The following is a 25,349-nucleotide window of genomic DNA, read 5'->3' as shown; positions in this document are numbered from 1 at the left end:
AGCATGGAGGTGTCGAGAGAAGTTGTGGAGAGGTAGAGCTGGGTGTCATCAGCATGCATGTGGAAATTGACTGTGATTTCGGATGATATTGCCAAGGGGCAGCAATAGATGCGAAATAGGTGGCCAAGAATAGATCCTTGGGGGACACCTGAGGTAACGATGCGGGAGTGGGAAGAGAAGCCATTGCAGGAGATTTTCTGGCTACGATTAGATAGATAAGAATGGAACCAGGCGAGTGCAGTACCACAAAGCTGGCCGATGATGGAGAGGCGTTGGAGGAGGATGGAGTGGTCAACCGTGTCAAAGGCGGCAGACAGGTCCAGGAGGACGAGGAGGGTTAGTTTATTTTTGTCAGTCACAAAGGATGTCATGTGTGACTTTTATGAGAGCCGTTTCAGTACTGTGGCAGGGATGGAAACCAGATTGAAGGGATTCAAACATGGAGTTCTGGGAAAGATGGTCGGATTTGGGAGGTGACAACACATTCAAGGATGTTGGAGGGGGAAAGCGAGGTTGGAGGGGGAAAGCGAGGTTGGAGGGGAAAGCGAGGTTGGAGGGGAAAGCGAGGTTGGAGGGGAAAGCGAGGTTGGAGGGGAAAGCGAGGTTGGAGGGGAAAGCGAGGTTGGAGGGGAAAGCGAGGTTGGAGGGGAAAGCGAGGTTGGAGGGGAAAGCGAGGTTGGAGGGGAAAGCGAGGTTGGAGGGGAAAGCGAGGTTGGAGGGGAAAGCGAGGTTGGAGGGGAAAGCGAGGTTGGAGGGGAAAGCGAGGTTGGAGGGGAAAGCGAGGTTGGAGGGGAAAGCGAGGTTGGAGGGGAAAGCGAGGTTGGAGGGGAAAGCGAGGTTGGAGGGGAAAGCGAGGTTGGAGGGGAAAGCGAGGTTGGAGGGGAAAGCGAGGTTGGAGGGGAAAGCGAGGTTGGAGGGGAAAGCGAGGTTGGAGGGGAAAGCGAGGTTGGAGGGGAAAGCGAGGTTGGAGGGGAAAGCGAGGTTGGAGGGGAAAGCGAGGTTGGAGGGGAAAGCGAGGTTGGAGGGGAAAGCGAGGTTGGAGGGGAAAGCGAGGTTGGAGGGGAAAGCGAGGTTGGAGGGGAAAGCGAGGTTGGAGGGGAAAGCGAGGTTGGAGGGGAAAGCGAGGTTGGAGGGGAAAGCGAGGTTGGAGGGGAAAGCGAGGTTGGAGGGGAAAGCGAGGTTGGAGGGGAAAGCGAGGTTGGAGGGGAAAGCGAGGTTGGAGGGGAAAGCGAGGTTGGAGGGGAAAGCGAGGTTGGAGGGGAAAGCGAGGTTGGAGGGGAAAGCGAGGTTGGAGGGGAAAGCGAGGTTGGAGGGGAAAGCGAGGTTGGAGGGGAAAGCGAGGTTGGAGGGGAAAGCGAGGTTGGAGGGGAAAGCGAGGTTGGAGGGGAAAGCGAGGTTGGAGGGGAAAGCGAGGTTGGAGGGGAAAGCGAGGTTGGAGGGGAAAGCGAGGTTGGAGGGGAAAGCGAGGTTGGAGGGGAAAGCGAGGTTGGAGGGGAAAGCGAGGTTGGAGGGGAAAGCGAGGTTGGAGGGGAAAGCGAGGTTGGAGGGGAAAGCGAGGTTGGAGGGGAAAGCGAGGTTGGAGGGGAAAGCGAGGTTGGAGGGGAAAGCGAGGTTGGAGGGGAAAGCGAGGTTGGAGGGGAAAGCGAGGTTGGAGGGGAAAGCGAGGTTGGAGGGGAAAGCGAGGTTGGAGGGGAAAGCGAGGTTGGAGGGGAAAGCGAGGTTGGAGGGGGGGCGGTAGCTAGCAAGCACAGTGGGGTCAAGGGTTGTTTTTTTGAGGAAAGGGGTGATGACCGTAGATTTGAAGAAGAGGGAAACAGTACCTGACGAGAGAGAACCGTTAACAATGTTAGCTAACATGGGAACCAGGAAAGGAAGTTGGGTGGTCAGCAGTTTAGTGGGAATAGGGTCAAAGGAGCAGGAAGTAAGTCTCATGATTAAGATGAGTGTGGAGAGGACAAGAGGGGAGAGGGGAGCCTCAGAAGAAGTTTGGCCCGATGGGCTAGGGGAAGGAAGGGAACGCGCAGAGGCAGCTGATTGGATGGCCTCAATCTTTTGAGACAAAGAAGTCCATGAGCTCCTCACACTTGTTGGAGGAGAGTGTGGTGGAGACGGGAAAGGGGTTTAAGAAGATGATTAGCAGTAGAGAATAGTAGCCGGGTATTATCTTTGCATTCCAAAATGATACTGGAATAGTGAGAAATTTTTGCAGACAAGAGTAGGACCCGATAATGCTTTATATGGTCGAGCCAAATCTGGCGGTGAATGGCTAAACCAGTTGTCCGCCACATCCGTTCAAGTCTGCGTCCCTTGGACTTGAGGGAGCGAAGATGAGGGCTGTACCGGGGGAGCAGACAGGGTGAGAGAGTAATGGTTTTAATAGGGACGAGGGCATCAAAGGTGGCGGTGGGGGTGTGAATGAGCAGATCAGTGGTTGCAGAAATGCCATGGTGAAAGGAGGGCTAAAGGTTGGACAGTTTGGAGTTGGCAAGTGCAGTTGTAAGAGAGAGGTTTTTTTCCAGGGGTGGATGCAGAAGAAAGTAGGGTTGAATTAGGGAAGGGGGATGCGGGTGGAGAGCGAAATAAGGAAATAGTCAGAGATGGCCTTATCTGTAGGACAATTCACCGCTAAAATACAATTTTGGGTTTCAGATGCCATGTATAAAATAGCAAATGCTGTGCCTTTGCAGTAAATGGTATCATTTGAAACTTACTCAATTGGGCTGGTGTCATAACTACATTCCACCAGCTATCTACAATTCATGTGTTTTTTGCCTTTCATTTTGATTCAAAACCAGTATTTGTTAGTTACTCCTGCCCTTGATTGTTTAGATTCTCCTGTGGCACATTACTCAAAAGAAGCAGAAGGTGATGATCTGCTAATAAGGCACCAGACTTAGGCCGCAGCCAGCTGCACAAGCTCTGCACAGCCTGACTCACTCTGCAAGGAAGTGCCTGTTCCCTAGATACTCTGGCTGAGAACAGAACCATTGTGGGATTTTTTTTTGTGCTTTTGTGTGGGGGTTGAAAATAATGCGTGTTCCAACATTTACCAGTACAAGGGAGTCACCTTAATTATAATTACTTTTAAAGATGCATTCCTCAACATTTATTCAGAGAAAAAAGAATGGAAACGTCTATGAGAAAGTTCATTATGTTTGCAAATCTACTGTTAAGAAGATTCCAGGAAACTTTAGAACAACAAAGTGTTTCTGCCCAGTAGCACTCGTATTGTCACTAAGATTTCAATCAAGCACGAAGTTCTCACACAGCAGCACAAAGTAATTTTTTCCACTAGAATGTCAGGAATGCACAAGTGTGAAATGTTTATACTATGTTCACTTAAAACTGTGAAAAATATCCAGTAGTAGTCATACTTGTCCCTTCAAACTTGGGTTGAGAGCATTTTGATGGAACATTAGGGTAAAATACTGGTGGTGCTTTAATGGGAGCAATTTTGTGTGATGAATTAAGAGTGTTGCACAAGAGGCATGTTGGCACATTAAAACATAATGGCTTAAGCATGAATTTTCCTATGGTGTAATGGTACCTAATAACACACTGCTCTCTCTTGCAATTGAAACTCTAATGACAATTTATTTTCAAATAATTGCTGTAAGTTCTCTTTAGAGCTACAGAAAGAGGTTATCTGTATAGCACAATATTTTCACAATTTTTCTAGGGGGATGCACAGTTAGTGATCTGTATACATTTTTAAATTTATAGAAAAATTACTAGCAAATCTCCCACATCAATGTTCAGAGCTTGAGGAGAATGTCGGAGTGTGAGGTTGGAGGTCGAGGTGGCGACCAGCACCAAGGTTTAAGTTGAAGTGGTGCAAGTCGTGGGGCTGAGTAGCGGGGAGGCAGGTTGCTTTACAAAGACAAAAATGTAAATGAAAAGAAATTTAGGCCCAGGAGTAGAGTACCGGGTGGAAGCCTGGGCGTGCAATGCAAGTGGACTGGGAAAGATATGGATTCCTTCAATTAAGTATGAGACTTGCGTAAGCCCGGATGTCTATACATGAGCATGTAATAAGAACATAAGAATTAGGAACAGGAGTAGGCCATCTAGCCCCTCGAGCCTGCTCCGCCATTCAATAAGATCATGGCTGATCTGGCCGTGGACTCAGCTCCACTTACCCGCCCGCTCCCCGTAACCCTTAATTCCCTTATTGACTAAATCTATCTGTGACTTGAATACATTCAATGAGCTAGCCTCAACTGCTTCCTTGGACAGAGAATTCCACAGATTCACAACCCTAATAAAAGGGAGGTGTACATTTGTACAGGTAATCTCTGTGCTTTTTTATTCCCAGGAGCACATCATTGATTCATTTCAAAATTCAACATTGTGCGAATATTAGCTCATGTTCAGTTAGCACATTCATGTGAAATTTCTTTGCCTTTTTTTTTTAAAAAGAGGGATTCACACGTTACAAGAACAAATTTCATATAAAGGATTAATTATTCATATGTTAATCACAGAATCTTAGAATATTACAGCACACAATGAAGCCATGCGACCGATCAAATGTGCAGGTGGTTTTTTTTCTCAGTCTAAGCCCACTTGCCTGCTCATTCCTGTTGTTTCAGTTCCTCTTTTTCAAGCAACTATTGAATTCCTTTTTAAAAGAAATCATGGACTCTGCTTCAACATTCATAAGGGGTAAGCCATTTCGAACTGAGATGAGGAGAAACTTCTTCACTCAGAGAGTTGTTAACCTGTGGAATTCCCTGCCGCACAGTTGATGATGCCAGTTCATTGGATATATTCAAGAGGGAGTTAGATATGGCCCTTACAGTTAAAGGGATCAAGGGGTATGGAGAGAAAGCAGGAAAGGAGTACTGAGGTGGATGATCAGCCATGATCTTATTGAATGGTGGTGCAGGCTCGAAGGGCCAAACAGCCTACTCCTGCACCTATTTTCTATGTTTCTAACAGAGAATTCCACATCCTAATCTCCCTGTTGATGATTATTTTAAATTTGGATCCCATCATTCCCATCTAGCCAATCCATGGAAACAATTTTATCACTATTTCTTTTATCATAATTGTTCAAAAATGTATAATAAAGAATATTATAGCAGGCCAAATATATAACAGGCCGAATGGATTGTTTCTTTGCTGCAAGTTCTTTGTGACTGTAATTCTATGTAAAATCTTGAAAATCTCCATCAGATTCCTTTTCTGCTCCAGTGAAAAAGCCAAAACGTTTCAAGTCTCTCTTCACAACTAACCCCTGTTAATATCCTGGTGCGCCTCTGCTGCATCTTTTCCATTGCTTTTATATTCTTCCTATAATGGAGTACCCAAAACTATACACAATACTCCAACCAATGTTCCTTGTAAGCTGCGCTTTGTTCTATGCAGCCTGTTTCTTTTAGCGCGGTCCCGTTAAGTTTCTGTGGATACGCGGTATTCACAATGGAGAAGCCGATGAGCAGCCTGTGCGGGACCTTTGCCATTAGCGCGTGGCTGCGAAAATTGGCTCTGACTACAGCCAAACTAAGGTCTTGTACTATTTCAACAATAACTCTTTATTTTTGTACCCCATGCCTGGAGATACAAAAGCAAGAATTCCGTTTTATGGCGCAGTGTAATTTCAAGACCAACATTTAAAGCAACATTATCAAATGTTCTGCGTCTCAGTGGGCACTGTGATGGCAGCTGTACCCGAGAGAATTCTTTTCGCTGCAGTATAATTGGCAAGGTTTTTTCGATGGAAAGTGACAGGGGGAAAAAAAATTTAAATTGGGAGAATGACTATTTTGGTTATGGAAAACCTAATAGGATGTGAAAAACAGACAGATAAGAAAACTGCACACAGACTTGACAGTCACACCGTAGACTACAGACATGATATTTTATTCAAAAGATTTCTTTGTAATCAGCTGCACAATAAAATCTTAGTCGATGTCAACCATTGCACCAAGCAGCAAGAAATGAGAAGACAGAATAAAATTACCCCCACAGAATATGCAATATTTAATTTACAAAAAAAAAGATACACAGGAATGATTTCAAAGCTGTAATCTCATTTTGGGGTTTAAGTACTGAGGTTTTAACCTCTTATTTATTTTTTCCCTCAACTTTCTCCCCCTTTTCCTCTCCTGAAGGTGCTGATTCAGCATACAGTATTTGTTCCAGTAGCCTCGGATACTTTAAGCAAACGGCTATTCTTCACAGCTAAGCTATCAGAGAGCATCAGGATGCTATTTGACTGTAGGGGACATCACAGAGCCAAGCTGCTCTTGCCTTTACACAATGTCCAGTACATTCGCTATCCAGTAGATAGCAATCAGAAGGGGAAATTGCAGTTTTCCCCTCCTTGACCAATTGTCGCACCCCTACTGCCCTCTGGCTCAGATCAGATAATGTAGCACAGACTAGGGATCAAAATTGGTATCCTCCCAGACTGGCTCACTATCACCTGGCTGCACATTTATCCATTACGTGCAGCTCTGCAGAGGGAAGAGACTTAAGTAGCACCTTCACGACCCCGATTCACAGCCAATAAAGTGCCTTTGAAGTGTAGTCCCAACTGCAATGTAGAGAAATGTACCAGCAAAGTCAGACAAACAGCAATGAGGGTATTAAGATTAATGACCAGATAATCTATTTTAATGATGTTGGTTGAGGGATAAACATTGGCCAGGATACTGGGAGAAATCTAAATCTACCAAACTCCCCTGGATTCTAGGGAGGTCCCAGCGGACTAGAAAACCGCAAATGTAACGACCCTATTTAAAAAAGGAGGCAGACAGAAAGCAGGAAACAATAGGCCAGTTAGCCTAACATCTGTCGTTGGGAAAATGCTGGAGTCCATTATTAAGGAAGCAGTGGCAGGACATTTGGAAAAACATAATTCAATCAAGCAGAGTCAGCATGGTTTTATGAAAGTGAAATCATGTTTGACAAATTTGCTGGAGATCTTTGAGGATGTTACGAGCAGGGTATATAAGGGGGAACCAGTGGATGTGGTCTATTTGGATTTCCAGAAGGCATTTGATAAGGTGACACAAGTTACTGCACAAGGTAAAAGTTTACAGGATTGGGGGTAATATATTTGCATGGATAAAGGATTGGCTAATTAACAGAAAACAGAGTCGGGATAAATGGGTCATTTTCAATGTTGGCAAACAGAAACTAGTGGGGTGCCGCAAGGATCGGTGCTGGGGCCTCAACTATTTACAATCTATATTAATGACTTGGATGAAGGGACCGAGGGTAATATAGCCAAGCTTGCTGATGATACAAAGATGGGTGGGAAAGCAAATTGTGAGGGTACAAAAAATCTGCAAAGGGATATAGACAGGCTAAGTGAGTGGGCAAAAATTTGGCAGATGGATAACCTTCCGACTCAGAAACAAGAGTCCTACCACTGAGACAAGATTGGCACCTTCGCTGTGAGTCAGAAGGTTGAAGCATTCCCACCCCTCCACTCCAGAAATTAAGCACATAATCTAGGCTGCATTTCAGTGTAGTACTGCATTGTTGGAGGTATTGTCTTTTGGATGCGACATTAAACGGAGGCCCTTTCCACTGTTAAGATGAATGTACAAGATCCCATGGTACTGCTCAAAGAGGAACAAGGCATTCTCCCGGTGTCCGAGCCAATAATGCTCCCTCAACCAACGTCACCAAAAACAAATTCCCTAAGGTGCGCAGCCATGATTGCAAGCTCCCGTGCAAGCCGCTCACCAGTTGCTACTGCTGGAAGAGGTACCATGCATGCAGTCACGCAGCCAATTTAAAGGGCCCATGCAGGGAAAAATAATTAGAGTGAACATTACTGAACATCCATCTCATTTGCTGTTTGTGGGACTTTACTGATCAAATTGACTGCTACATTTGCTTACCATCACAGTCCCTCGGAATTGAGGAAAACTTGCTTCCACTCTTAACATGAGTCCTTAGGTGGCTGAACAGTCCAATACAAGAACCACAGTCTTAATCACAGGTGGGACAGACAGTCATTGAAGGAAGGAGTGGGTGGGACTGGTTTGCCGCACGCTCTTTCCGCTGCCTGCGCTTGATTTCTGCATGCTCCCAGCGACAAGACTCAAGGAGCTCAGCGCCCTCCCAGATGCACTTCCTCCACTTAGGGCGGTCTTTGGCCAGGGACTTTCAGGTGTCAGTGAGGATGTTGCACTTTATCAGGGCGGCTTTGAGGGTGCCCTTGTAACGTTTCCGCTTACATAATAATGGTGACTACACTTCAAAACAAATTAATTCGATGTGAAGCGCTTTGAGACACCCCAAGGAAATCACTTGAATCCTTTGATGAGAAGATGCCTCATCATCCATACTCCAATTTTCTATATTGTGAATTTGATATTTTTAATTTTTGGAGGAGGTGGAAATGAGGATTGTACTCTGTTATTTTGTGAAGGAAATTAGAAATCCTGGATTGTCTTTAGATTTATATTCCAGTTATCTAATTGTTAATGAATTTAGGGGATGTTACTGGGTGACTGTTGGTCAGCTCACTGGCCATAGGGGTTCTTTGCAAAAATGCATTTGAACAGCTTCAATGCAGTTCTTAGTGGGCATGCATCCACAGCAACAAGCTGTCCATAAATGATCAGAGAAACTATATGTGAGAGAAAAGGGGGCAAAATTGACACTGGTGCAAAATGGGTCTTCTGAAATTTAGGGTAAACCACATTGTTGGGGCAGGAGTAAAGGGTGCTAACCCCAACCTGGGAATGTTAATACAGACACTGGGTGATAAAACAAGGCATTATTTCAAAGAACCGGTTATCTAAATTTGCCTTACCAGCAGTAGCATTGCTGATAGTGATTCTGCTACCAATTAAAATATATTTTGCAATTTTAAAAAAATAATTAGCTCAAACAAAACAACATTTTTTATATGCCACCAATGCCAGTAATTTAATGTCGGTGGGGTGCAAAACTCTTGCTGCATGCTCCTGCCAAACTATAATCTAACCCTGTTCCCTTGGGGCTGTGTGGTACAGTTACAGACATGATCGATTCCATAATGATTTAGTTATTCTCGCTGATATGTAGGACCTACCTCAAAGTTCACTATACAAACTATTTAAATAAATGAAACCGAACTAATCAAATGCATGAGAACATGTTGCAGTGTCTTTTAAAAAATAAAACAGACAAGGGAAACAGAACGATAGAAATTTTAGTGCAGAAGGTCTTTTAAAAAATTTGTTCCTGGGATGTGGGTGTCGCTGGCAAGGCCAGCATTTATTGCCCATCCCTAATTGTCCTTGAGAAGGTGGTGGTGAGCCGTCTTCTTGAACCACTGCAGTCCTTGTGGGGAAGGTAATCCAACAGGATGGTATAAGACGTGAATTGGCTAGAATAGACTGACAAATGATACTTAGAGGGTTGACGGTGGATAGGCAATGGCAAACATTTAAAGATCACATGCATGAACTTCAACAATTGTACATCCCTGTCTGGAGTAAAAATAAAACGGGGAAGGTGGCTCAACTGTGGCTAACAAGGGAAATTAAGGATAGTGTTAAATCCAAGGCAGAGGCATATAAATTGGCCAGAAAAAGCAGCAAACCTGAGGACTCGGAGAAATTTAGAATTCAGCAGAGGAGGATAAAGGGTTTAATTAGGAGGGGGGAAATAGAGTATGAGAGGAAACTTGCCAGGAACATAAAAACTGACTGCAAAAGCTTCTATAGATATGTGAAGAGAAAAAGAGTAGTGAAGACAAACGTAGGTCCCTTGCAGTCAGATTCAGGTGAATTTATAATGGGGAACAAAGAAATGGCAGACCAGTTGAACAAATACTTTAGTTCTGTCTTCAAGAAGGAAAGCACAAATAACCTTCCGGAAGTACTAGGGGACCGAGAGTCTAGTGAGATGGAGGAACTGAAGGATATCCTTATTAGGCGGGAAATTGTGTTAGGGAAATTGATGGGATTGAAGGCCAATAAATCTCCGGGGCCTGATAGTCTGCATCCCAGAGTACTTAAGGAAGTGGCCCTAGAAATAGTGGATGCATTGGTGATTATTTTCCAACGGTCTATCGACTCTGGATCAGTTCCTATGGACTGGAGGGTAGCTAATGGAACACCACTTTTTAAAAAAGGAGGGAGAGAAAACGGGTAATTATAGACCGGTTAGCCTGACATCAGTAGTGGGGAAAATGTTGGAATCAATTATTAAAGATGAAATAACAGTGCATTTGGAAAGCAGTGACAGGATCGGTCCAAGTCAACATGGATTTATGAAAGGGAAATCATGCTTGACAAATCATCTGGAATTTTTTGAGGATGTAACTAGTAGAGTGCACAAGGGAGAACCAGTGAATGTGGTGTATTTGGACTTTCAAAAGGCTTTTGACAAGGTCCCACGCAAGAGATTGGTGTGCAAAATTAAAGCACATGGTATTGGGGGTAATGTACTGACATGGTTAGAGAACTGGTTGGCAGTCAGGAAGCAGAGCGTCGGGATAAATGGGTCCTTTTCAGAATGGCAGGCAGTGACTAGTGGGGTGCCGCAGGGCTCAGTGCTGGGACCCCAGCTATTTACAATATACATTAATGATTTAGATGAAGGAATTGAGTGTAATATCTCCAAGTTTGCAGATGACACTAAACTGGGTGGCGTTGTGAGCTGCGAGGAGGACGCTAAGAGGCTGCAGGGTGACTTGGACAGGTTAGGTGAGTGGGAAAATGCATGGCAGATGCAGTAAAATGTGGATAAATGTGAGCTTATCCACTTTGGGGGCAAAAACACAAAGGCAGATTATCTGAATGGCGGCAGATTAGGAAAAGGGGAGGTGCAACGAGACCTGGGTGTCATGGTACATCAGTCATTGAAAGTTGGCACACAGGTACAGCGGGCGGTGAAGAATGCAAATGGTACATTGGCCTTCATAGCTAGGGGTTTTAAGTACAGGAGCAGGGAGGTCTTACTGCAGTTGTACAGGGTCTTGGTGAGGCCTCACCTGGAATATTGTACTCAATTTTGGTCTCCTAATCTGAGGAAGGACGTTCTTGCTATTGAATGAGTGCAGCGAAGATTCGCCAGACTGATTCCCGGGATGGCTGGTCTGACATATGAGGAGAGACTGGATCAACTGGGCCTTTATTCACTGGAGTTTAGAAGAATGAGAGGGGATCTCATAGAAACATATAAAATTCTGACGGGACTAGACAAGTTAGATGCAGGAAGAATGTTCCCGATGTTGGGGAAGTCCAGAACCAGGAGACACAGTCTAAGGATAAGGGGTAAGCCATTTAGGACTGAGATGAGGAGAAACTTCTTCACTCAGAGAGTTGTTAACCTGTGGAATTCCCTACCGCAGAGAGTTGTTGATGCCAGTTCGTTGGATATATTCAAGAGGGAGTTAGATGTGGCCCTTATGGCTGAAGGGATCAAAGGGTATGGAGAGAAAGCAGGAAAGGGGTACTGAGGTGAAAGATCAGCCATGATCTTATTGAATGGTGGTGCAGGCTCGAAGGGCCGAATGGCCTACTCCTGCACCTATTTTCTATGTTTCTATGTTTCCACCGACTATGAAGAAACGGCGATATATTTCCAAGTTAGGATGGTGTGTGACTTGGAAGGGAACTTGGAGGTGATGGTGTTCTCATGCACCTGCTGCCCATGTCCTTCAAGATGGTAGAGGTTGCGGGTTTGGGAGGTGCTACCGAAAAAGCCTTGGCGAGTTGCTGCAGTGCACCATTGGTGGATGGGGTGCCGATCAAGCGGACTGCTTTGTCCTGGATTCATTCAACCCTTTGAGCTTGTGCTGGAGCTAGCAACCTCACCTGAGCAATCTACTCTATTGCTATGTTTCTAATCTTTCTTCACTCCAAATAGAAGCTAAGAGGCAGACTGATTTTACACATTTTCTTTTTATCTTCTATGTTTAAATTCTGATACCATCATAATATGAAAGTCTCTTCCCTCTGCAGGCTGTAATGGTCCCATCTGAAATTAGTTAAGTCAGTATCGATTCCTAATGGATGAGAGTACTTCCTCTAATATTAGAACAAACTGGCAATTCATGCAGAGACACAAGGCTATTGTTAAAGGTGAGGTTAAAATAAAATCACACTTCCGCAGTCTGCATTTTCCACCAACTTGCAATGGGAGTGCAAGATGCTCATAATCATTGCTACAGCCGGCATGCTCACCTTGATTAGAAACCTAAAATTCATATGTAGATGAAAATTTTGAGAACAGGAATAAATAAAGCAGATCACTATTTTTCAGAGGTTGCCTCAAAGAACGCTGATCCTATGAAACCAATTCTAAATTTCTAAAAGTCTCTGTCGATTCTGGTCGCTGTCTCTCAGGGGGTGGGGGGAGAACTTCACAGCAGCATGTACGTGCGCACAACTTGGGACCCGAAGAATCCCGAGTGAAAAGGACTCACCGCCCGTTGCACTCTGCTCCGCCTGCTGCACTTCGCTCGGCATGCCGCCGAGAAAAAATTGCGCACACTCCACCTCAGCGATACCCGGCGGTATGAAACAATATACCGAGAAATGGGCAGACCATCGGTTTTCACCAATTTCGGCCCCCAAGTCTTAACAATTGACAGGAAATGGGACAGCATGACACAAACATTATTCTGTCAAAAAGACATCAGCCTGAAACTTGTGTCAGCCGTGGCTCAGTTGGTAGCACCCTCGCCTGACTCACAAGGTTGTGGGTTCAAGTCCCACTCCAGAGACTTGAGCACAAAAATCTAAGCTGACAGTTCAGTGCTGTACTGAGGGAGTGCTGCATTGTCAGAAATAGAATGGTAGCATAGTGGCTATGTTGCTGGACCAGTAATCCAGAGGGAGAGATGTACTGAAGGAGGCACTGTTTTTCAGATGAGATGCTAAACCCAGGCCCTGTCTGCTCTCTCAGATGAACGTAAAAGACCCTATTTTGAAGAGGTGAGATATCCTTAATAAAAAAACAGATTATTTGGTCATTATCACACTGCTATTTGTGGGAGCTTGCTGTGAGCAAATTGGTAATTGTGTTTCCTACATTACAACTATTTTAAGTTGAAACAATAAATCAAGTGCCCCCTTATTAAAGGGGCACTAAAACCAACAAATTAACTTTTTATAATAATGATTCAAATTAAAATTTCGTTGCCAGGGGTGATAATGCACTCCAGTCCCTCCAGCATCCACCTCTCGCGGAAGGCCGCAAGCGTACCAATGGACACCGCGTGCTACACCCTGGCTTGAACGTAACCACGGAAAAGAGGCAGGCAGTCGGGCTGAACGACCCCCTGCTGCCTGGGCCGGTTAATGGCCAGCTAATTCAAAAATACTTCATTGGCTGTAAAGCTCTTTGAGACATCCGGTGGTGGTGAAAGGTGCTATATAAATGCAAGTCTTTCTTCAACTCTATTTTTTCCCTCCCTGACCTGCTGAGTATTTCCAGCATTTCCTATTTATAAATTTCAAATTTTTCAGCCTCTACCGTATTTTGCATTTTTTTTGATGACATAAACTCCTTCTTCACTTTAAAAAAAAAAGTACCACTTTTGATGAGTGAACGAGGAGTGAGCATTCATCCTTCCTTGGCTGTTAAGTGTTTTGCCTCTTGGGCCAGCCCCATCGAAACCGGAAGGCGATCTCTCGGCAGCCGGCGGATTGACACCCGTCTGCGCCAATCAGGCGGGGGGCCGCGACGTCATGGCCGACGGCCAGCCAATCGGCGTGCGGCGTGGGGCGGGACATCGCGAGCTGCTCGCGAGAAAAGCAGAAGCACCAATCCCCAAGCCCCAAAAGCGGTAGGCCTCAGGCTTTCATTCTTCACCTCCGCCGCGGGATCGCACGGCCGCGTGAACGCGAGTTAAATGTAAAGGGTGATAGTGGGCGCGAATTAATATTTCGCTCAAAATAATTAAAAAAATAAAACCGAGTGTTCAATTAAAAAGGCTTTAATTTCCCTTTTCCCAGTGACGGTTGGGGCGCGGCTGCTGCCATGGCAATTTGAAGAGGCGATGGGAGTTATTTTATTTGCTAACTCGGAATTCATGTCTCCCGAGCCCCCCACACACGCGCCCTTCGGGCTTTTTTTTCCTTTTCAATTGAAGCAGTTATAAATAGGAGCGGGGGAAAGCCATTAGCACGGCCCAGGTTACTCACGTTGTCGATAACCACCGGCTGGTTGGCGATCACATCGTACGACTCCATCCCGGACTCTGGCAGCGACCGAGCCCAGCACTGGCGGCAAGCGCGCATGCGCTGCCCTGGACCATTACATCATCATCATTGGCAACCGCCTTGCCTGTCTGTCACAGCCAGCAGTGGAGCACAAGTCAGCAAGTCTTACCCCATAAGCTCTGTGGAGGTGGATAGCACCACCCCTGGCTCTCTGTAGTTCACAACTTTTGTGGGTTCAAGTCCCAACTCCAGAGACAACATTTTTTTTTTAAATGCTTGAAATCTCAGCAGGTCAGGCAACATCTGTGGAGAGAGAAACAGAGTTAACATTTCAGATCTTTGTCAGAACTGGTAAATGCATTTTCTGTTTTTATTTCAGATTCTAGCATTCACACTATTTTGCTTTTGTATTAAAATGTCCAGCTGGGTGAGACTGCAGCCACTTGGTTCCATTCTTATCTATCTAATCGTAGCCGGAAAATCTCCAGCAATAGCTTTTCTTCCCACTCCAGCATTGTTACCTCTGGTGTCCCCCAAGGATCTGTCCTTGGCCCCCTCTTATTTCTCATCTATATGCTGCCCCCTGGCGATATCATCCAAATTCACGCGAGTCAGTTTCCACATGTACGCAGATGACACCCAGCTCTACCTTTCCACCACTTCTGTCAACCCCTGCTTGGTATCTAAATTGTCAGATTGCTTGTCCAGTACTGGATGAGCAAAAATTTTCTCCAATTAAATATTGGGAAGACCGAAGCCATTATCTTTGGTCCCCACCATAAACTGTGTTATTACCACTGACTCCATCCCACTCCCGAGCATCAATCTGAATGTGAACAAGACTGTTCGTAACCTAGGTGTCATATTTGACCCTGAAATGAGTTTCCAGCCACATATCCGCGGCATAACTAAAATTGCCTTTTTCCATCACCATAACATTGCCCACCTCCGCCCCTACCTCAGCTCTTCTGCTGCTGAAACCCTCATTCATGTCTTTGTTACCTCTGGACTTGACTATTCCAACTCACTCCTGGCCGGCCTTCCACATTCCACACTACGTAAATGTTAGATCTCTTAATTTCCAATGAAATACGAACTCCGATTTTAGTTTTAACTGCTTTATTTTTGGCAGGCAGCAGTAACAAGTTCTTGGCTTTAAGCCAGGTCTTTGTCTTTCCGGGACCACATGATCAAAATGGCTGTACTTATACCTGGATCAATTTACAGAAAAGAACTCGCCTTCTTTGACCTTATTGGCTCAATTAATAGTCTTTTAACCTTTTAATTGGCTTGCTACCCAAGGGTCCTAAAATGTCAAGTTGATTGATGACTTAATGCAACATGCTACCTGGTCGGCTAGGGCATTTCCCTGTGCTTCTGTGGTATTTTCCTTGGTATGGGCCTTACACTTCAGGATGGACACTTCCTGAGGTAATTGTATGGCCTCCAGTAAGTCTCGGACTTCTTTTCCATTTCGGATAGGTGTACCAGCAGCAGTGAGGAATCCTCTTTTCCGCCATAACAGACCAAAGTCATGAGCGACTCCAAAAGCATAAAACGGAATCTGTGTAGACATTAGCTGTCTGTTCTTCTGCTATTCGACATGCTTCTGACAGAGCCCGTAACTCGGCCTGTTGTGCTGATGTTCCTGAGGGTAAACATCCTTTTGCCACTACGTCATATAAGGTTGTAACTGCCCATCCTGCTTTTCTGGTACCATTGTCAACAAAGGAGGAACCATCTGTAAACAGGATGAGGTCTGGGTTGTGCAGAGGCTTCTCTGCTGCTAAGGCTGCTTCTTCTGTTTCTTTTAAAATCTCCATGCAGTCATGCTCTTCACATTCTCCCCCCTCTTGCTCCCTCGATTCTGACATCGGGAGCATAGTTGCGGGATTAACTGGGCTGGCCCGGACGATATGGAGATTAGGAGCTTCCAAAACTGCTGTCCAGCAGGTCCATCTAGCTGCTGTCACCTGAGACATTCTATTCATAGACAGCAAAGCATGTACGGTGTGGGGACACTTGACAATCAGCTTTTGGTCGAGGACTAGACCCGCAGTGATCATTACCGCTCGACATGTAGCTTCCATGGCCCTTAGGCAACTTCCCCATCTGAGGGCTACCGCATCCAGTTTTGCCGAATAATAGCCAATAGGTCTTTGCCGATCCCCATGTTCTTGTGTCAGTATAGCTGTTATATATCCTTCTTTCTCATGGACAAACAGGGCAAATGGCTTACCACTGTCGGGGATTCCCAGAGCCGGTGCTGAACACAAAGCCTTTTTCAAACTCAGGAAGGCCTCTTGCTGTTCTTTTGTGAGGGTGATGGCTTCTTTAGAGGCACGTTTCCCCTTTAAAATATCATTCAATGGCTGAGCAAGCTGTGTGAAGGAGTCAATCCAATTTCTGTTAAAGTTACACAATCCCAAAAAAGACCTTCGTTCCTGAATAGTGGTGGGTTTTTTAGCAGCCCGAATGGCTGCAGTTCTATCCTGGGTAAGTTCTCTCTTTCCTTGTGAAATCTTTTGTCCCAGGTATACAACCTCTTCTTGGGATGCTGGCTTTATGTCCTTTCAGCCGAAGGTGATCCAGCAAAGCTCGTAAATCTTGTTCATGCTGTTCTTATGTGTTTGAAGCTAGCAGGATATCGTCTACATATTGGATGACTGGATGACAGGGGAGGTAATTCTCGCAAATGGCTTTGTAAAGCCATGTGGAATACCGTAGGGCTGTTGTGGAAACCCTGCGGTAACCGGGTCCAAGTATACTGTTGTCCTTGGACCGTGAAAGCAAACCACTGTCGAACCTCCGGTGCCAGAGGCACCGACCAAAATCCGTTGGCCATATCTATAACCGAGAAATATTTATGTTCCGGTTTGAGGGCATTAAAAATGGTGGAGGGATCTGCGACCAAAGGAGCTTTTTGATTTCCATTTTATGGCCCCCATCTCCATAGGCTGTACGTGCCCTACCATCCAACGGCAAAAAGTCTCCGTATTGTAGGGGTAAGCATGTTAATTCCGCCCCTGTGTCTAAAAGACAGTCCACATCCTTATCACTCACCCTCACAGTTATATATAGCCCATCTCCCCTTTGTTGTATTAGTGCGAGGAGGGGTACCAGGGTGGGCTCTAATCGTTTTTTGCTATCCCAAGTAACTCCTTCTGTTGTTGTATTGTCAGTCGCTTAAATGTTTCTATGAGGTCGTTATCTTGTGACAAGCCTGGTTTGTTGGCTGAATTGTATCCCTGGCTGCGTCCTCTCCCCCAGCCACGACTTTTCTGTTTTGCCCTGCACGTCTTGGCCCAGTGACCTTCTTTCCCACAATAATGACATTTTCCGGGTAATTTTCCGAATGACTGTTTATCGGAATCCTGGGATTTCCATCCCATAGCCTGTACAGCTCGGACTTTAGCTCCCATATCCCGATCTAATTGGTTACATCGATCCACCAATGCTGCAAAGGTAGTTTCTCTACCTTCCCAGTCCGGTAACACTACCATAAGCATTTTGGACGGTTCTGGCTTTAGACCTGCCACGAAAGCTGCTTTCAGGGGTCATAGAAACATAGAAAATAGGTGCAGGAGTAGGCCATTCGGCCCTTCTAGCCTGCACCGCCATTCAATGAGTTCATGGCTGAACATGCAACTTCAGTACCCCATTCCTGCTTTCTCACCATACCCCTTGATTCCCCTAGTAGTAAGGACTCCATCTAACTCCTTTTTGAATATATATATAAGGGTCCAAACACTTGTTCATCCATTTTCTCATCCGTATTATTCATACCCGAATGTTCTAACCACGTGCATCTAAACCGCTCGTCATACTCCAGGACCTCCTCTGTTCCTTTCTGTTGGCGGGCTGCAATTTTTCCCCAGTCTGTCTTAGCTGGACTGAAGGCTTGCAGCCAGTGTTTAATCGCCTCCCATCCTGCATCTAAATCTTGCTCATCTTGCCCCAAAGCTTCTTCTACCTTGTCGTGCAATTTTCTTCCCTGTGTTTTTGGCACCATTATGGTCAAAATTTGCACTCCGTCCCAGGGATGAAGTTGATATATATTTCTTAAGCGGTCCAATTTGTCCCACGTTTTTACTCCCCCTTTCTTTGGATTGGGCAATTCCTTGAACCATTTATCAATTTTCTCTGGGTCTGCCGGATCATGAACTAAGTATTTTTTGTACACCCTTTTCCTCATTTTTTTGGTTCCGCCCTCATCCGCAGTCTCTTCTGATTTGACGACAACTCGTCTTTTTTTAAATGGGGCAAAGCGCACCCCTAATTCTTCATCCTCCGACACTGTATTGTCGGAGGATTCAGAATCCGTATCTATTCCTCGGTCGTGTCTTCGGGTTTGCGCTTTTAATTTATCCAAACATGGGTACCCTGGGAATTGACCAATACATTTTCCTTTTCCTATTACTGTCTCTTGACCTAATGATTTTTTCCATTCTTTAATTTCACCTTTAAGATCTTTAACTTCCGCTTCCAGCTTTTCAAGTTCAAGCTTTTTCTGTCGCAGCTGCGCACAAACTGCTTGCAATTGATCCTTTGAATTGGTCAGTTCTCGATCATGTTGGGAACGCATTATAATTTCATTCCACTTTCGAATCTGGCCCATAACCGCTAAGGACCATCTAGTTCGCTCTTTATTTTTCATACGGGTCGTTTTTCCCCAGACCCTTTTAATCTCGTCGAAGGATCATTGTCCTTTGGAGGTTCCGTACTTTTGTTCGATCTTAATACAGGTTTTAGATAAGTTGAATTGTTGCTCTATGTATTCTTTCAACTGTTCGAGAATTAAATCTAGCGAAACCTCAGATGGTGCTTGCCCACTTTTAACAGTTGTAGGCAATTCTTTGCTCTTATCTCCTGCTGCCATAATACTGATTTCTTTACTGGGGTCTCGAGTCATAGGCTTTCTAGCCGATCAATAGGTCGGTGATTAATTAACTAACACACCGCCGAAGTTTAGACGTCTATGGGACCTCGAGCCGACTACCAACCGGAGGGTTCGCAAACCGGAGGCTTTCGGAATCGCGTAGAAGGAGAGGCGAATTTAGACTTTTGACCGAGGACTTTTTTAAAAGAGGTGTCCTTACCTCAGTATGTAGGTCCGATGTCCAAAATTCAGTTTCTTTCCTCAGCGATCCTGTTCGTGATGCCAAAATTGTTAGATCTCTTAATTTCCAATGAAATACGAACTCCAATTGTAGTTTGAGCTTCTTTATTTTTGGCAGACAGCAGTAACAAGTTCTTGGCTTTAAGCCAGGTCTTGTCCTTCTGGGACCACATGGTCAAAATGGCTTAACTTATACCTGGATAAATTTACAGAAAAGAACTCGCCTTCTTTGACCTTATTGGCTCAATTAATAGTCTTTTAACCTTTTAATTGGCTTGCTACCCAAGGGTCCTAAAATGTCAAGTTGATTGATGATTTAATGCAACATGCTGAACTGCATGTAGCAGCCTTGACTTGGGGGTTTGTGAATTTTCACAGTCTGTCTAAATGCAGCCTGTTTGAATTCTCTATCCGTAAACTTGAAGTCATCAAAAACTCAGCAGCCCGTGTACTAACCTACACCAAGTCAAGATCACCCATCACCCCTGTGCTTTCTGACCTACATTCTCTTGGTAGTCTGTCATATCCAACAAAGACATTGATGTGCTAATCATCAATGGCATGTGTCTTCAAGTGGCTGTATAGGCCAATTTTGGATGCACATAGTCTCTTGCACGTCGGACAAGGGAAGTTCGATGTGCATGATGCTGACAGTACTGCCACCTGATGTTGTCTATCTCTAGTGTCCTGCAGGCGTTGACATCGGCTTTCTTCGAAGGTCTGGCAGGCAGTCCTCGTGAGGGTTCGCCACTGGATTTTATTAGCTGCTGTATTACATAGAAACATAGAAACATAGAAAATAGGTGCAGGAGTAGGCCATTCGGCCCTTCTAGCCTGCACCGCCATTCAATGAGTTCATGGCTGAACATTCAACTTCAGTACCCACTTCCTGCTTTCTCGCCATACCCCTTGATTCCCCTAGTAGTAAGGACCTCATCTAACTCCTTTTTGAATATATTTAGTGAATTGGCCTCAACAACTTTCTGTGGTAGAGAATTCCACAGGTTCACCACTCTCTGGGTGAAGAAGTTCCTCTGCATCTCGGTCCTAAATGGCTTTCCCTTTATCCTTAGACTGTGACCTCTGGTTCTGGATTTCCCCAACATTGGGAACATTCTTCCTGCATCTAACCTGTCTAACCCCGTCAGAATTTTAAATGTTTCTATGAGGTCCCCTCTCATTCTTCTGAACTCCAGTGAATACAAGCCCAGTTGATCCAGTCTTTCTTGATAGGTCAGTCCCGCCATCCCGGGAATCAGTCTGGTGAACCTTCGCTGCACTCCCTCAATAGCAAGAATGTCCTTCCTCAGGTTAGGAGACCAAAACTGTACACAATACTCCAGGTGTGGCCTCACCAATGCCCTGTACAACTGTAGCAACACCTCCCTGCCCCTGTACTCAAATCCCCTTGCTATGAAGGCCAACATGCCATTTGCTTTCTTAACCGCCTGCTGCACCTGCATGCCAACCTTCAATGACTGATGTATCATGACACCCAGGTCTCTTTGCACCTCCCCTTTTCCTAATCTGTCACCATTCAGATAATAGTCTGTCTCTCTGTTTTTACCACCAAAGTGGATAACCTCACATTTATCCACATTATACTTCATCTGCCATGCATTTGCCCACTCACCTAACCTATCCAAGTCGCTCTGCAGCCTCACAGCATCCTCCTCGCAGCTCACACTGCCACCCAACTTAGTGTCATCCTCAAATTTGGAGATACTACATTTAATCCCCTCGTCTAAATCATTAATGTACAGTGTAAACAGCTGGGGCCCCAGCACAGAACCTTGCGGTACCCCACTAGTCACTGCCTGCCATTCTGAAAAGTACCCATTTACTCCTACTCTTTGCTTCCTCTCTGACAACCAGTTCTCAATCCATGTCAGCACACTACACCAATCCCATGTGCTCTAACTTTGCACATCAATCTCTTGTGTGGGACCTTGTCGAACGCCTTCTGAAACTCCAAATATACCACATCAACTGGTTCTCCCTTGTCCACTCTACTGGAAACATCCTCAAAAAATTCCAGAAGATTTGTCAAGCATGATTTCCCTTTCACAAATCCATGCTGACTTGGACCTATCATGTCACCTCTTTCCAAATGCACTGCTATGACATCCTTAATAATTGATTCCATCATTTTACCCACTACCGATGTCAGGCTGACCGGTCTATAATTCCCTGTTTTCTCTCTCCCTCCTTTTTTAAAAAGTGGGGTTACATTGGCTACCCTCCACTCTATAGGAACTGATCCAGAGTCAATGGAATGTTGGAAAATGACTGTCAATGCATCCACTATTTCCAAGGCCACCTCCTTAAGTACTCTGGGATGCAGTCCATCAGGCCCTGGGGATTTATCGGCCTTCAATCCCATCAATTTCCCCAACACAATTTCCCGGCTAATAAGGATTTCCCTCAGTTCCTCCTCCTTACTAGACCCCCCGACCCCTTTTATAACCGGAAGGTTGTTCGTGTCCTCCTTCGTGAATACCGAACCAAAGTACTTGTTCAATTGGTCCGCCATTTCTTTGTTCCCCGTTATGACTTCCCCTGATTCTGACTGCAGGGGACCTACGTTTGTCTTTACTAACCTTTTTCTCTTTACATATCTATAGAAAGTTTTGCAATCCGTCTTAATGTTCCCTGCAAGCTTCTTCTCATACTCCATTTTCCCTGCCCTAATCAAACCCTTTGTCCTCCTCTGCTGAGTTCTAAATTTCTCCCAGTCCCCAGGTTCGCTGCTATTTCTGGCCAATTTGTATGCCACTTCCTTGGCTTTAATACTATCCCTGATTTCCCTTGATAGCCATGGTTGAGCCACCTTCCCTTTTTTATTTTTGTGCCAGACAGGAATGTACAATTGTTGTAGTTCATCCATGCGGTCTCTAAATGTCTGCCATTGCCCATCCACAGTCAACCCCTTAAGTATCATTCGCCAATCCATCCCAGCCAATTCACGCCTCATACCTTCAAAGTTACCCTTCTTTAAGTTCTGGACCATGGTCTCTGAATTAACTGTTTCATTCTCCATCCCAATGCAGAATTCCACCATATTATGGTCACTCTTCCCCAAGGGGCCTCGCACAACGAGATTGCTAATTAATCCTCTCTCATTACATTACATTCTCGAGGTTCTTTGGTCGGATTCCACAGTACTAGAGGTTAGCCTTGATGCAATCTTTGTAGCGCTTGCAGGGGCGCCCCTGGTGTCTTCGGCCTTCACAGAGCTCGCCATGAAGAACCTGACGGGGGATCCTTGACTCATCCATGCGGATGACATGTCCAGCCCACCGGAACTGGGCTCGCATGATCATCACCTCGATGCTAGTTGATTGTGCTCTCTCCAGAACCTCACAGTTTGACACTCAGTCTTGCCAGCATATGTGGAGTCTCGATCTGAGACTGCGCATATGGAAAGCTTCCAACTTTTTGATGTGACGCCTGTAGGGTGTCCAGGTCTCACATCCATAAAGGAGAGATGAGAGAACGACTGCTCTATACACCAACAGTTTGACAGTCGGATGTGGTGGTGACTCAACACCTTAGTGCGCAAGTGACCAAGTGCCTGTCTGGCTTTACAGATCCTTGCATCAATCTCCTTGTCCAAGGACCCATCACTTGATATGGTGCTGCCAAGGTACTTGAAGCTGTCCACTGACTTTAGTTGTATACTGCCAATGAAGACTGTGGGAGCAGGTGCTGTGGTGCCGGGGGCAGGCTGGTAGAGAACCTCGGTTTTACTAAGGCTGATGGTTAGGCCAAACAATTCTGTTGCCTCAGCAAATTTGCTGAGGATGAATTGTAGGTCACTCTCCTTCTGTGCCATAAGGGTGCAGTCGTCAGTAAAGAGTGCCTCTAGGATAAGTCGTTTCCGTAATTTGGTCTTTGCAACAAGGCGGCAGAGGTCGAACCGTGAACCATCTAATCGATATTTCAGGTAGACCCCAAACTCCAAGTCTTTTATGGCATAGTTCAAGACGCAGGTAAAGAATAGGTTGAACAGAATTGGAGCGAGTACACAACCTTGTTTCACTCCATTGGAGATGGCAAATGGGGCTGTGGTTGTACCGTCTGAGAGCACTTCACCTGTCATGTTGTCATGAAACAGCTCGATAATGTGGGCAAACTTCCTTGGACACCCAAGTTTTGTCAAGATTGACCACAGCGCTGCTCTGTTGACATTATCAAAGGCCTTGGTGAGGTCAATAAATACAGCGTACAGGTCCATGTTCTGCTCAATGCACTTCTCCTGCACTTGTCTGAGTGCAAAGATCATGTCCGCTGTGCTCCGACCAGGTCGAAAGCCACACTGTGTTTCTGGAAGATTTACTTCTGAGACACTAGCTATGAGTCGGTTCAATACTATGCGGGCGATGATCTTCCCAGCAATGGACAGAAGCGATTTTCCCCTGTAGTTGCCACAGTCTGCTTTGTTGCCCTTGTTCTTGTAGAGGGAAACTATCATAGCATCACGGAAGTTCTGTGGCATGTCTTCATCTTCCCAGATGCTAGTTATTATGTCATGAAAGACCTCGAGAGTTGCTGGGCCTACTGCCTTGTAGATTTTGGCAGGGATTCCATCCTTTCCTGGAGCCTTTCCAGTACTCATCTGGTTGATGGCTTTCTTTACTTCGTCCATGCTGGGAGGAAGATCAAGATCTTCTTTGATAGGTTGCTGGGGTATGGAGTCAAGTGCTTCTTCGTTCACTGTTGAAGATCAATTAAGAAGATTACTGAAGTGTTCTCTCCACCTCTCATTTATGCCAGTCCTGTCTTTGATCAAAGTGCTGCCATCTGCTGAAAGGAGTGGAGTAGTGCTGGGTTTTGATGGTCTATAGACTGACTTGATGGCGCTGAAGAACATCTTTGTATTGTGAGTTTCAGCATAATGTTCCACTTCCTCTGCTTTCGTCTGCCACCATTTATCTTGCACCTAGCGAAGGTCTCTTTGTGCTTTGCTCTGCATGTGTCTGTAGCGGTCCCTCTTGGAAATTGAGGAAGGGTCATTTTGCCATTCCAGGTATGCTTTTTCCTTTTCATCCAGCCAACTTGCAGATCTCAATGTTGTTTTCATCGAACCAGGCTTGGTGTACCTTCTTTTTAAGTCCAAGAGTTGTCTTTGCTGAGTCTGTCACCATCTGTTTGAGCTTTGTCCACTTCTGTGTGGTGTTGCCAGTGAGCGGTCCATGAGACATCAGCCTGTTATCGAGGTCATCCTGGAACTGCTCACGGTAGCACTGATGTTTCAGCCTAGCTGTGTTAAAGGCACTTCAGCTTGCGCTGAAGTGGAGCAATGTACAGCTGAAGGGTGGATCTGACTAGACGGTGATCTGTCCAACATTCTGCTCCCCGCATGGCTCTTGTGATTTTTACACACTTGATGTCTCGCCTTCTTACAATGACATGGTCTATCATGTGCCATTGCTTAGACCTGGGGTGCATCCAAGTTGTTTTGTACATGTCAGCCTGCCTGAATAGAGTATTTGAGATAATCAAGTCGTTCTCCGTGCACATACTCAAGAGGAAGAGGCCATTACTGTTTAATTTTCCTGTGCCGTGCTGTCCAATGACTCCCTTCCAGTGCTTGCTGTCTTTTCCAACTCGTGCGTTGAAATCACCCAGGATGATCAACTTGTCCCCAGCAGGTGTCGACCTGACCAGTCTGTCTAGATCTTCATAGAGCCTCTCTTTCATCCCACTGGGCCTTGGAAGGGTGGGTGCATAGGCACTTATACTAGAAACATAGAAACATAGAAAATAGGTGCAGGAGCAGGCCATTCAGCCCTTCTAGCCTGCACCGCCATTCAATGAGTTCATGGCTGAACATGAAACTTCAGTACCCACTTCCTGCTTTCACGCCATACCCCTTGATCCCCCGAGTAGTAAGGACTTCATCTAACTCCCTTTTGAATATATTTAGTGAATTGGCCTCAACTACTTCCTGTGGTAGAGAATTCCACAGGTTCACCACTCTCTGGGTGAAGAAGTTTCTCCTTATCTCGGTCCTAAATGGCTTACCCCTTATCCTTAGACTGTGACCCCTGGTTCTGGACTTCCCCAACATTGGGAACATTCTTCCTGCATCCAACCTGTCC

General features: G+C 45.4%; 1 protein-coding gene across 1 annotated transcript in view; it reads right to left on the bottom strand.

Moving 5' to 3' along the window:
- LOC139260205 (alpha-centractin) overlaps positions 1 to 14,201 on the bottom strand; it is a 58,885-nt gene extending 44,684 nt beyond the window's left edge. The window contains exon 1 of the mRNA XM_070876485.1: positions 14,109 to 14,201. Within this exon, the coding sequence (XP_070732586.1) occupies positions 14,109 to 14,156 (48 nt within the window). The 5' untranslated portion in view covers positions 14,157 to 14,201. The remainder of the gene's footprint in view (positions 1 to 14,108) is intronic.
- Positions 14,202 to 25,349: the final 11,148 nt, after the last annotated feature.

Source organism: Pristiophorus japonicus, chromosome 3, assembly GCF_044704955.1.
Source record: "Pristiophorus japonicus isolate sPriJap1 chromosome 3, sPriJap1.hap1, whole genome shotgun sequence".
In the NCBI taxonomy this organism is placed as follows: domain Eukaryota; kingdom Metazoa; phylum Chordata; class Chondrichthyes; family Pristiophoridae; genus Pristiophorus; species Pristiophorus japonicus.
Note: the sequence above shows the minus strand (reverse complement) of the source record. Positions and strands in the feature narration are given on the sequence as shown.